Here is a 13,181-nt window from a genome sequence, read left to right as displayed (position 1 = left end):
GTTTTTAAGACTGAATTGTTTCCAGCAAGCCTGTACCAATCTGTAGTTCATCAGCAGTGGTCAGGAATGCAGCTTTCACTTCACTGAGCTTGCTTTGAGTAATTTCTCCAGTTCAGGGGTTTTCAGGTCTGCCCTACCTGCCTTTTAAAATCTGCATTGAAAGCAGATCCCTTTGGGGGTGACTTGTCAGTAGAGACAGTGAAATGCATTGAAGAGGAACAAAGAACATTGTCAGAGCCCCTTTTGAATATTCATACTAAGTGTGGGGAACCCACTGTGTATGAAGTTATTTTGTTGTCTTAAATTTAGTATTACTTTTTCTTGCTCAACCGTGTCTCGTTAGGTATCTCCAGAATTACAAGAACTATGGGAAAATTAAAGAGAAAATTTGTGCCAACCTCAAGAAAATGGGGACAGTGCTTGGGCAGTCCATCTCCCCACTGCCTGTGTCTTACAAAGAAGCCCTGGAGCGCTTGGAGGAGAGCAAGGTGAGAGACTGGCAAGGCTGCAGGAAGGGCATGGGCAGACGCCCTGCAGAACACGTGGCCGGGGTGGCCGAGGGTGTGGCTCAGTTACCACCCAGGAAATCCGCACACTGAGTGCAGACCCATGAAACACGCTGGAATCAGAAGCTCAGGGCTAAGGAACAGAATGACGACTCTGCGCGGTTTCCTGAACTGGGCCTGGAGACAGCCCTCCCCCAGCACCGTCCTCTCCTAGGGACACTGCTGGGACAGTGATGGGACTTGGTTGTCCACTGAGTACTTATGCAACCGTCAAAACCGAATTCCGGATACTGCTTGAACCCTCTTCCTAAGCCATCGTAGTGTTTGCGTATTCTCTTCTGTTAAAATCAGTGCTATTATTTTGCTAAGGACTTGAATGAGATCATTGCCAGGCATCTATGCTTAACATCCACCAAAAACCAAACCAAAAATAAAAAAAGTGCCTAAATATTTTGTTGGTGGTTGCAGTAAGTATTTCGCAAATGAGCTACCTAGTAAAATAAGAGACTTAAGTTACAATAATCAAGTGTGCTTCTAGAATATTGTACCTTGAAAATATATTCCTCCTGGGGAAATCTGCCATAGTTTCCATAGTCTCAACTACACAACGACTACCGTACTAAATAATCCATGGCAGATTCTCCTCTGTACCAGATTGACTTCCAAATGGACGAGGACTAAGTCACAATACTTTCAGCAGAGTTAAGTCATTCGTTGTTCAATATTTAAGAGAGTTCATAAATTCAGAAAAAGCAGCAGGTGCGACGTCCTACCTCTTCTTTTCTTTCTTGAGGTTCTGGTGTCAAACGCCGAGTCAGCCGAGGAAGACCTGCTGGAACTACGCCAGGTGGTCAGACGCCTGAGCGCCAGGTGCACAGAGGGTGACAGAGTCCATTTGCAGCGGATCCTGCTGGCCCTGTGGGAGGAATGGCTGAGGCTGCTGGAAGCTGCCAGAGCGTGGGAGATGTGGTGCGAGACCCTGAAGCAGGGCTGGAAGTTCGTCAGTGAAGAAGTGAGTGCCTCATTGGCTGCGAGAGTTAATTACATTCCTTCTATTACTCTCACTGTCTTTAAGTAAACAGATAGTTCCTCAAATGTGCACATCACACACACACTGCTGTAGGTATTTATGGAGGTCAGACCCCATTAAAACGACCTACGAGGTGGCGGGGGTGGGGGGGGCAGCCCTGCTGCTCAGGTCCCTGCCTCCATGTGAGACACAGATGGAGTTTTAGCCTCCTGGTGTCAGCCTGGCCCGACCCTGGGTGTCGTGGACATTCGGGGAGTGAACCCATCAGTGGAAGGTCTCCCTCTGTCTCTGTCTCTCTGTCTCTCTCATAAAAAATAATAAATTAAGTTGGGATACACTAGCAATCATGTGGGAGACCTAGATGGAATTCTGGGCTCCTGGCTTTGGCCTGGACCAATCCTGGCTGTTGCAGGCATTTGGGGACTCAACTAGGGATGAAAGATTCTCTCTCTCTCTCTCTCTCTCTCTCTCTCTCTCTCTCCTTCTCCCCCTCCCCTTCCCTTTCCCCTCCCCCTCTCCCCTCCTCTCTCCCCCGACCCCGCTCTGTGTGTGTGTGTGTGTGTGTGTGTGTGTGTGTGTCTGTGTCTTACAAAGAAATAAAAATAAACCCAGAAACACTTTGAGAAGCTGGCACTGTGGCACAGTGGGTTAGTCACACTACCTGTTGTTACACTGGCATCTCACATTGGAGGGCTGGTTTGAGTCGGGGCTGCTCCACTTCTGGTACAGCTTTCTGCTCTATTGGACCTAATTTTTGAGCATTGTGGCATCAGGAATGAAAGAAGAGACCTGCGAGAAAATGCCCCATACCCGGTAGTTTTGCAGTTGGGTGGAGTTGTTATTCCTTACCTGATGTGGATCTCGCGAGATTTGCCGCTTCATGTTGGAAACCTGAACCAGAGGTCATTGGTCACGAAAATATTCCATAGCAATTGTGTCTCAGCCACAGCAGCAGTATTTCATTCTTTTCACTGATCTACACCGGCAATAGCTGGGTTCTTTCAAGCTCTGGTAATAGACAACTAATACGCCACTCCTTTATAGCATTCATGATAAAAGGGAGTGAAAAGATAAGTTTGTTTTGGTGCAAAAAAATTGAAATCTATCTATAGTTTTTTCATAATACTCATTTTTCATGAACTTTTCTTTTAAGATTTATTTTGTTTATTTGGTAGAGTTACAGAGAGAGGTAGAGAGAGAGAGAGAGGGAGAAAGATCTTCTGAACCATCCACTGGTTCAGTCCCCAGATGGCTGCAATGGTTGGAGCTGAGCTTATCTGAAGCCAGGAGCCAGCAGCTTCTTCCAGGTCTCCCACAGTGGTGCAGGGGCCCAAGGATTTGCGCTATCTTCCTCTGCTTTCCCAGGTGCATTAGCAGGGAGCTGGATCGGAAGTGGAGCAGCCAGGACTTGAACCGGCACCTATATTGGATGCTGGCACTGCAGGCTGGGGCTTTAACCCACTGTGCCTCAGTGCCGGCCCCTTTCAAGAACTTCTTGAAGATGTCTCATAGCATAGATTTTGGGATGTTTTTCCATCAAAATAAACTCATAATTCCATTGTTCATGAACATTTTGAAATGCCTTACTATTCCTAGCTGCTGGAGGACAAATGTTACTTTGAGTTGGGATATGCATGATGTCAAGAACCCTCTGATTACTAAAGAGCACACAAAAATGAAGACTGCTAAGGTCTGCTTCAGGTCCAGAAATGGTTGAGAGGCTGTTTACTTAGCTCATTCTCTCTCTCTCTCTCTTTCTTGGCTTATTGAATTAGATGGAACGAGAAGCAATTATTTTAGATAATCTTCAAGAGGAACTTCCAGAAGTTTCCAAAACAAGAGAGGCAGCCCCCAAAGAGGAGCTGTGTGAGCTGTTGGAGAGCCTGAGCCAGTATGAGCAGAACGTGGAGAAGCAGCAGCTGCTGCTGAACCTCCTGCTCGAGCGCATGAAGAGTGTCCAGAATGTTCCAGAAGGCCCCGGGGCTGGGACGACCACCCCAGCACTGCAAGAGGTCACTTCTATGCATGACCGATGCAACAGGTAAGGTCTAGGAGAGCTATCAGGGAAACCGCTTGACAATTCTGGCTCAAAATTTTAAAACTGTCACATTTAGAACATATGAAAATGGTATAGAATAATGGCAAAGGGGACTGCAGAACTGAGTGGAGCCACTCTGAGATACAAAAGGGCTTGGAAGGGCTGGCGTTGTGGCAGAGCGGTAAAGCCGCTGCCTGAGACACAGGCATCCCATCTGGGCACCTGTTCCAGTCCCAGCTGCTTCGTCCATGATCCAGCTGCCTGCTAATGCTCCTGGGAGAGCAGCAGAAGATGGCCAAACTGCTTGGGCCCCTGCACCCACGTGGGAGACCCAGAGGAAGCTTCTGGCTTTAGGCTGGCCCAGCCCTGGCTGTTGCGACACTTGGGGAGTGAACCAGCAGATGGAAGAGCTCTCTCTGGCTCTCCTTCTCTCTCTGGCACTCTGACTTTCAAATAAATGAATGAATCTTTAGAAACACACACACACACACACACACACACACACAAAACAAGAAGATACGGAAAATAGTAACAGCTATAATTAAAACTAGCATGTGTTCTCCAGCCTGGTATTAGGGTGCTTTGGAAAGCTCATGGAAAAATGGAATTTATTTTGGTGCCAAAACATTTTGAAATTGATCCATATGTTTTCCATAGTGTTTTCCAAGACTCATTTTGTTTCATTTTGTTGCTGATGTTGAAAGGTCCTCAAAATTTAAAAAAAGAAGTTTGCTGATTTTTTTTCTTTAATGCATGTGTCAGTTTCTTTATTCTTTTATATGATTTATTTATTTATCTGAAAGGCAGAGTGAAAGCAGAGAGAGAGGAATCTTCCATCTGCTGGTTCACTCTCCAAATGGCTACAACAGCTGGGGCTGGGCCAGGCCCAAGCCAGGAGCTCCTTCATCCGGGTCTCCCACGTGGGTGCAGGGGCCCAAGCCCATCTTCTGCTGCCTACTTGGGTGCATCAACAGGGAGCTGGATTGGAAGTGGAGCAGCCAGTACTCGAATCGGCACTCATATGGCCCCTGTTTTTTCAAGTATAACAATACACATTCATTATAGGAATTTTAGATAATGTGAAAAATTATAAATATTAATATAAAATCCCTCCTTTAGAGCTTTCATTGTCTGTCTCTCTGCCTCTCAAATAAATACATATTTTAAAAAATCACTTTTAATTCACTCCCCAAATGGCTGCAGTGGCCGGAGCTGAAATGATCCAAAGCCAGGAACTGGGGGCTTCTTCTGGGTCTCACACATGGATGCAGGGGCCCAAGCACTTGGGCCATCTTCTACTGCTTTGCCATGCCACAGCAGAGAGCTGGCTTGGACTAGAACCGGTGCCCATGTGGGATGCCGGTGCTTCAGGCCAGGGCTTTAACCCACTGCACCACAGTGCCAGCCCCTACACATGCTTTTTTTTTTTTTTTTATACACAGAAGATTGATTTATTATATATTGAGTAAAGATTTCATCAGTTTGCACCCACACAGAAACACAAAGTGTAAAATACTGTTTCAGTACTAGTTATAGCATTACTTCACATTGGACAACACATTAAGGACAGATCCCACATGAGAAGTAAGTACACAGTGACTCCTGTTGTTGACTTAACAATTTGACACTCTTGTTTATGGCGTCAGTAATCTCCCTAGGCTCTAGTCATGAGTTGCCAAGGCTATGGAAAGCCTTTTGAGTTCGCCGACGTCGATCTTATTCCAACAGAGTCATAGTCAAAGTGGAAGTTCTCTCCTCCCTTCAGATAAAAGTACCACCTTTTTTGATGGCCTGTTCTTTCCACTGGGATCTCACTTGCAGAGATCTTTCATTTAGGTTTGTTGTGTGTGTTGGTGTTGGTGGTTTTTTTTTTTTTTTGCCAGAGTGTCTTGGCTTTCCATGCCTAAAATACTCTCATGGGCTCTTCAGCCAGATCCGAATGCTTTAAGGGCTGATTCTGAGGCCAGAGTGCTATTTAGGACATCTGCCATTCTATGAGTCTGCTGTGTATCCCGCTTCCCATGATGGATCGTTCTCTCCCTTTTTTATTCTATCAGCTAGTATTAGCAGACACTAGTCTTGTTTGTGTGATCCCTTTGACTCTTAGACCTATCAGTGTGATCAATTGTGAACTGAAATTGATCACTTGGACTAGTGAGATGGCATTGGTACATGCCACCTTGATGGGATTGTATTGGAATCCCCTGGCACGTTTCTAACTTCACCATTTGGGGCAAGTCCAATTGAGCATGTCCCAAATTGTACATCTCCTCCCTCTCTTATTCCCACTGTAACATTTAACAGGGATCACTTTTCAGTTAAAATTTAAACACCTAAAATAATTGTGTGTTAATTACAGAGTTCAACCAATAGTACTAGAACAAAACAAAGAGAAAATACTAAAATGGATAAAGTATTACATTGTACATCAACAGTCAGCACAAGAGCTGATCAAGTCACTGTTTCTCATAGTGTCCATTTCACTTCAACAGGTTTCCCCTTTGGTGCTCAGTTAGTTGTCGCCAATCAGGGAGAACATATGATATTTGTCCCTTTGGGACTGGCTTAATTCACTCAGCATAATGTTTTCCAGATTCCTCCATCTTGTTGCAAATGACCAGATTTCATTGTTTTTGACTGCTGTATAGTATTCTATAGAGTACATGTCCCATAATTTCTTTATCCAGTTGATGGGCATTTGGGTTGGTTCCAGGTCTTAGCTATTGTGAATTGAGCTGCAATAAACATTAATGTGCAGACAGATTTTTTGTTTGCCAATTTAATTTCCTTTGGGTAAATTCCAAGGAGTGGTATGGCTGGGTTGAATGGTAGGGTTATATTCAGGTTTCTGAGGAATCTCCAAACTGACTTCCATAGTGGCTTAACCAGTTTGCATTCCCACCAACAGTGGGTTAGTGTCCCTTTTTCCCCACATCCTTTCCAGCATCTGTTGTTGCTAGATTTCTGAATGTGAGCCATTCTAACCGGGGTGAGGTGAAACCTCATTGTGGTTTTGATTTGCATTTCCCTGATTGCTAGTGATCCTGAACATTGTTTCATGTGTCTGTTGGCCATTTGGATTTCCTCTTTTGAAAAATGTCTATTGAGGTCCTTGGCCCATCTCTTAAGTGGGTTGTTTGTTTTGATGTTGTGGAGTTTCTTGATTTCTTTGTAGATTCTGGTTATCAACCCTTTATCTGTTGCATAGCAATGCATTTACATTGGTAGATTGAAAACTTACTTCATCATTGGAAATGAACTTGAGGTCTCTAGTGCAAGTTTTTCTCCCAAAGCTAAAAATGGTTTCTATGTATCGTATCATAAACTGAGACTACTTACAAGATGATTGGGCCTGGGCCAGGCCAAAGGCAGGAGCCAGGAACTTCTTCTGGGTCTCCCATAGAGCTGCAGAGGCCCAAGTATTGGGCCATCTTGTGCTGCCTTCCCAGGTGCACTAGCAGGGAGCTAGATCGGAAGTGGAGCAGCCAGGTCTCTAACCAGCGCCCATATGGGATGCCGGTGTCACAGGCAGCTCCTTTACCCACCACGCCACAGCTCCAGCCCCGAATGATACTTGCTGCACCCACAGCAGATGAGGTCAGCAGAGGAGAAAATGAGCAGTGGGCTGGTCTTCACGCCAGGGCCCACCATGCTCCATCCTCACCTCTTAAGTCATTTTCCTGGGAGCTCATGGATTACTTGGAGAGACGAATGATGCCTTGAATGGACAGACATGCAATCTGAGTGCAAAGTGTGGGCAGAGGGTATTTGGGGATGAATGCTTTCAAGAGGATTTTGATTAAGTGATGGGATTTGTCATACACGTGTTTGTGTATGTGGTATGGAAATCATTGGAAACTGGGACATTTTTCCTTGAGGGAAAATAATGTGTTGTGAACTAGTCAGAGATTTTGTTAATTGTTGAATTAAACCTGCTTCAGAGAAGAGCAGGATGGAGTGGTAATTATACTTTAATATTCTGTTTTGGCCGGCGCCGTGGCTCACTAGGCTAATCCTCCGCCTTGCGGCGCCGGCACACTGGGTTCTAGTCCCGGTCGGGGCGCCGGATTCTGTCCCGGTTGCCCCTCTTCCAGGCCTGCTCTCTGCTGTGGCCAGGGAGTGCAGTGGAGGATGGCCCAAGTGCTTGGGCCCTGCACCCCATGGGAGACCAGGATAAGTACCTGGCTCCTGCCATCGGATCAGCGCAGTGCGCCGGCCGCAGTGCGCCAGCCGCGGCGGGGATTGGAGGGTGAACCAACGGCAAAGGAAGACCTTTCTCTCTGTCTCTCTCTCTCTCACTGTCCACTCTGCCTGTCAATAAATAAATAAATAAATAAAAATAAAAAAATATTCTATTTTAGGCTTTTTCAAAAAGTCCAAAAAAGTAAGGAACTGATGCAGACTGAAATCCAGGAGAGACACGCCTTCACAAGAGAAATCGTTGCTTTGAAGCATTTATTTCAACAGACTGCAACTTCTTTCCAAAATGCAACGCAGGAGCACCCGTTAAAGGCTGAGCAGCTGGAGGTAAGGGAGGAAGGAGCCGGCTCTGCAGGCTCATCCCCGTCCACAGTTCTGTAGGCAGAGTCCTTGCAGCAGGGATAACTCAGTCGCTAGGGTTGGGAGAGTGGTCCGAGGGACAGGAAGCACACGCCAAGGCCCTGTGGCACGTGTGGGCAGGGCTCTGGGAAATGCAAGCAGTCCCTTTTCACTCGGGTGTGATGGAGAGCAGGGTTGACGCTAGGCTGGGAGCGAGTGTTGCAGGTGTGTTTGGTAAACTGAGGCTCCAGCCTGCTCCCGAGTAGCACGCTAGGTTTCCTGGAGTATCTCTTATCTCTCATCCTCCAATCAGAGTTCCCAACAGGCTGTTCCTCATCTGGAAACTCCCCTCTTCAGAATGATCTCACATTTCCATCCAAAATCAACAGCCCAAAGTGGCATCTGCAAAGTTTATTGAAAAGCCACCTGCTGTTCTTCGCCAGAGCTTTTGGTTATTGATGTTGAGACAGGACACCTGCTGTCACTCCCAGAAACCATCTCTGGGTGGCGCCCTCCCCACCAGGTCTAGATAAAAGGGGATGGCAGTGACACCCAGACTCCGCCTCTGTGTCAAGAGCCCTGGTCTCTAACTTGCCCCCTCTCCATTTATTCTCTGCGGAGGATTAGGAAAGGGAAACAGTGACGCATCACGGAGGCCTTTAAAATCCTGCCATTCTTCCTAGCCGTGACTCACCCCATTAACACACCGAATGCTACTGAACAGTCACTGTGCAAACAACACAAACAACAAAAAAGCCACAGTGGAGTCAAGAAGGAGTTTTCCACTTGATCTTTGGGAAACTTTCCCAAACAAATGAGTTTCTTCTTTATGATAGCTGCAGGAGAACGTGGATCAGATTCTGTTCCTGGCCACGGCCAATAGACTATTTGTTCAGGCCTGTTTTATCTGCTGAAACCTGCATTCTTTGCATGGAACTGGACCCTGGCTTTTCAAAGCAGTTGAACTCAGCTGGGCCATCTAATTACACGAAAGAAGACACTTCTCTTAGCCCTGGGGCTTTTAGTGGCCTTGAGTCATTGTGATGATAATGTTGAAGAAGTAGAAATTGCAACAAGTTAACAAACAACAAAAAAAAACACTCTTGGAAATTTTTGCTACTTGTGGCTTTTTAGATCCGGAGGCTACCCCTTAAATCCTAGGTCCTAGAGGTACTTGAGAACCAGGGAGATTGCCATGTCTTTTCCCGACGATGCCCTGAGGCTGTGAAGAGAGATCAAGTTGAATTCTTACAAATTAGGAAGCATCACCCTACACTGGGTATCTGGCAGTTTTCACCAGCTTGCATCCAGAGTGAAGTTTTGTCATGCAAACTTCACTTATTTAGATGTTAAGGACGTGCTGCTGGGGGAGCTGGTTTGTTTTTTTTTTTTCCAGGAAAACTTTTGTTCCCTATCCTGGGCGGGGTTGGGAGGGGGCCACAAGTGTTGAAACTCCTGCCCTGTGACGTTTTTAGGAGCTCCAAAGCATTCTTAGGGAAGGGAAGCGAACCTTTGAGACTCTGATGGAGAAGCTGCGGATCAAGTACTCGGAGATGTACACCATCGTCCCCGCGGAGGTTGGCTCCCAGGTGGAGGAATGCCGGAGAGCCCTGGAGGACGCCGACGAGAAGGTACACAGCGCTGTGTGTCTGGTGTCGTCGTCGGTGCCGGAGCCGTCTAGACGAGCGTGTCTCTGAACGCCGACGAGCGTGTCTCTGAACGCCGCGTTTCAGTTGCCCCCATTTTTACTGATATGGTTTGTTCATAGAGTTTTAGTTCATGTGTGTTGAATACTGAGATTAAGGTACTCTAGATAAGTGACATAGATACAGAATATTGGGTAATCTGTGTATTTTTAATTGTCGAGGTGCTTAGATTTCACTTTTTATACTAGCGTTATATTGTCTTTTACTTGGCTATTTTTTTTTTTTTTACCTGCACAGTAACTTAAAAATTGTGGGCATGACTAATACTTTGCTTTAAAGGCGGTAAGAGTACAGATTTTACAGCTCCCTAGGAGCAGCGCTTAGCGTGAATGGCTAATGATGAGGTGAACAGAATTCTCAAAGACAGTTCTGGGAAAATCTTTGTATCTGAAAGTTTAGATTTGAAGAAAGGGTTGGAAATATTTTAAAGCATAAAGACATAGGAACCTAGGAAGACAATTTTATCCCAACAGAACAAACAAAACTGTTTGGCTCAGCACACACAGAAGGAGCTTTATATTGTTGTTGATTCCTGGTATAAGTATGACTTGATAAATAAAATAGACCTTCAGTGCAATAAAAAAAAAATCAAGGTTTCAAACTCAGATACTAGAATCAGTCATTAACTTCCATGACACATTTCTTAGGAAAATGTTAATTAAAAAAAATTATGTTCCTAACATACAGATCTTTGTGATTCAACACACAGTAAAATCCCTGTGCTTTGCTTCAGGATCATGGACTACGGATGTCATTTTAAGAGAATATTAAATGTCTTGGGAGATACTGTTATTCTCTTGGGTACTTCCTGTGAAAATCACAAACAAAAGAAATGAATCAAAGCTAGTCTTTCAAATAGAAGGTTGACAATGGTCGTTGTGAACTTGTAGGTTTGCAACAGCAGACACGGAGGGACTGTGAATCATTCAGATGGCTGCTCACTTTCCCCAGTCATGATCTCGCCCGGTATATCTAAATGGAAGGCATTTCTACCAGAGAACGCTGCCCAGAATATCAGACAATTTCATGTTCTGGTCATTTGTTACACAGGCAGCCATAAGAAACTAATGCCAGCTCCAAGTGGAATCCCACCCCCTCCCCCACCAATAATCTTGCCTAGGAAGGCAAGGTCTCTGTGGAATAAAAACAGTATCAGCCTCCTAATGTTGTGAGCCAAGCCTTGAACTTGAACTTGAGGCCGGGGAACTTGGGAGCTTCTGGGGGCAAGTTCAAATGCCCCCAGACATGACCTGAGTAGGCTACTCAGCTTGTATTGTAGTTTCTTCGTCTGTGGGCTATCAGTGTAGGGCAGTTTTGGTCTTAATTGTTATACAGGTAGAGTGGGAATTAAAAGAATTATACAGAAAAGCATTAGGTTATTTAGTGGCTGCTTGGAGAAAGCCTTATCAACATAGCTTCAACAAACAAGAATGCAAACAAATCAGGCATTCGGAAAATGATACATTCAATGTCCATTTAATTATCTTTTCTAGCACATGTTATTTTCTTAAAATCACTTAGATAAAAAAATTACAGTGTTTGGCAGCTGGATTTCTGGTTGCTGGGAAAACATACACTAGAAAAAGTTATTCAGAGAAAAATTAAGCTCTGGGCATCTTCAAGAAATGCTACTTCATGCAAATGATGGTTGAGGTGGGGGTTACATTTCTGAACAATGTTGGCTTGAGAAGAAGTTTGCTTTTATGGAAAGCAGATCTGTGCAGAGGATTTTCTCATAAAATGGAGAGATCATTTAAGAATTTATCTTCTTGGAATTGTGCGTTTTATGTACTCTACCAAGTTAGTTTTTTGTTCAACACAGCACAAATCTCTGTACACACTGTGAGTTACAGTCCACAAATTCTTATTTTTATTTTATTCATGGAGGGATCTTCAAAACTTCATGAAAAATCTAATTATGAAAAAAATGGATTTCAAAATTCTCTTGTATCAAAATGAATTTATCTTTTACTTCCATTTGTCTATGAACTTTTTGAATTATCTTCAGTATGTATGTATGTGTATTTATTTATTAAAATTGAATTTAAATGATCAGGTAAATACAGTTGTTAATTAGTAGTCTGCTAATCTATCCTCTCATTTTTTTTTTTTTAAAGATTTACTTTATTGGGCCATACTGTGGCGTAGCGGGTAAAGCCACTGCCTGTAGTGCCCGCATCCCATATGAGCATGGGTTTGAGTCCCGGCTACTCTGCTTCCAATCTAGCTCTCTGTTATGGCCCGGGAAAGCAGCAGAGGATGGCCCAAGTCCTTAGGCCCCTGCACGCATGTGGGAGACCCAGAAGAAGAAACTCCTGGCTCCTGGCTTCAGATTGGCCTGGCTCGAACTGTAGAGGCCATTTGGGGAGTGAACCAACAGATGGAAGACTTTTCTCTATATATCTCCCTCTCTGTGTCACTCTGCCTCTCAAATAAATAAATCTTAAAAAAGATTTACTTTATTTGAATGGCAGAGAGGGAGAGAGAGAGAGACAGAGAAAGAGAGAGAGAGAGAGACCTTCCATCCACTGGTTTGCTCCCCAGATGGCTCAGGGTTGAGCCCCGCCTAGGCCAGGCCAGGGCCAGGAATTCCACTTGGGCCATCTTCCACTGCCTGCTCAGGCACACTGGCAGGGGAATGGGTCAGAAGGAGGGCAGCTGGGCTTGAGCCGGTGCTCTGGTCTGGGATGCTGGCACCACAGGCTGTGGCGTGACCTGTGGCTCCACACCCACGCCTCTCTATCCTCTGATTGAGTCGCTAGCCAGTGTGGTTTGGGACGCTTGAAAGGACAAGCAGAGTGGCTACCTCTTTGGTTGTTTCAGCCTTTGAATGGAGTGCACCTTTCTCCCTTGTAACAGATCAGCAATGAAGTCTTGAAGAGTTCCCCGTCATATGCCATGAGTAGAAAAATAGAAGAAATTAACAGCGGACTTCAAAATGTTGAAAAGATGTTGCAGCAGAAGAGCAAAAATATTGAGAAAGCTCAAGAAATTCAAAAGGTAAGTGCCCCCTCCCCGCCGCCCCGCCCAGTCTGCACCTGCGTCTCAGACCACACTCATCTGGGCAGTATTGCTAAGGGAGTTCTTTGCATGGGTCTGAAGCACTGTCCCTGGACAGAGCCACAGCATCGGTGGCAGCACCCTCCCTGGGCGTGTCCCCTGCAGAGGCTGGCTAGAGAAGGTGGTGTTGAATCATTGCCAGGTTTTTATTTTATTTATTTATTTATTTATTTTGTGGGAGGGTTCCACCCACACTCACCAGAGCCTCTGATTTTGAACTAGATAGGAAATGAAAAATCTTATCTTGGGAAGACTGATGTAAAAAATAATTCAATAAAATATGAAAAGTCATAATAGCTTTA

At 45.0% G+C, this 13,181-nt stretch overlaps 1 protein-coding gene across 9 annotated transcripts in view; it reads left to right on the top strand.

Annotated features, from left to right (window-relative positions):
• The window catches only part of SYNE2 (spectrin repeat containing nuclear envelope protein 2), a 394,119-nt gene that overhangs the window by 215,842 nt on the left and 165,096 nt on the right, over positions 1 to 13,181 (top strand). For all 9 annotated transcript variants that reach the window (XM_051826403.2, XM_051826401.2, XM_051826405.2 and 6 more), the window contains 6 exons: positions 344 to 488; positions 1,300 to 1,518; positions 3,312 to 3,577; positions 7,936 to 8,101; positions 9,589 to 9,744; positions 12,679 to 12,819. In XM_051826403.2, coding sequence (XP_051682363.2) covers positions 344 to 488; positions 1,300 to 1,518; positions 3,312 to 3,577; positions 7,936 to 8,101; positions 9,589 to 9,744; positions 12,679 to 12,819 — 1,093 coding nt within the window. The remainder of the gene's footprint in view (positions 1 to 343; positions 489 to 1,299; positions 1,519 to 3,311; positions 3,578 to 7,935; positions 8,102 to 9,588; positions 9,745 to 12,678; positions 12,820 to 13,181) is intronic.

Source organism: Oryctolagus cuniculus, chromosome 20, assembly GCF_964237555.1.
Source record: "Oryctolagus cuniculus chromosome 20, mOryCun1.1, whole genome shotgun sequence".
Taxonomy (NCBI): domain Eukaryota; kingdom Metazoa; phylum Chordata; class Mammalia; order Lagomorpha; family Leporidae; genus Oryctolagus; species Oryctolagus cuniculus.
This window is presented reverse-complemented; position numbering and strand designations above follow the sequence as displayed.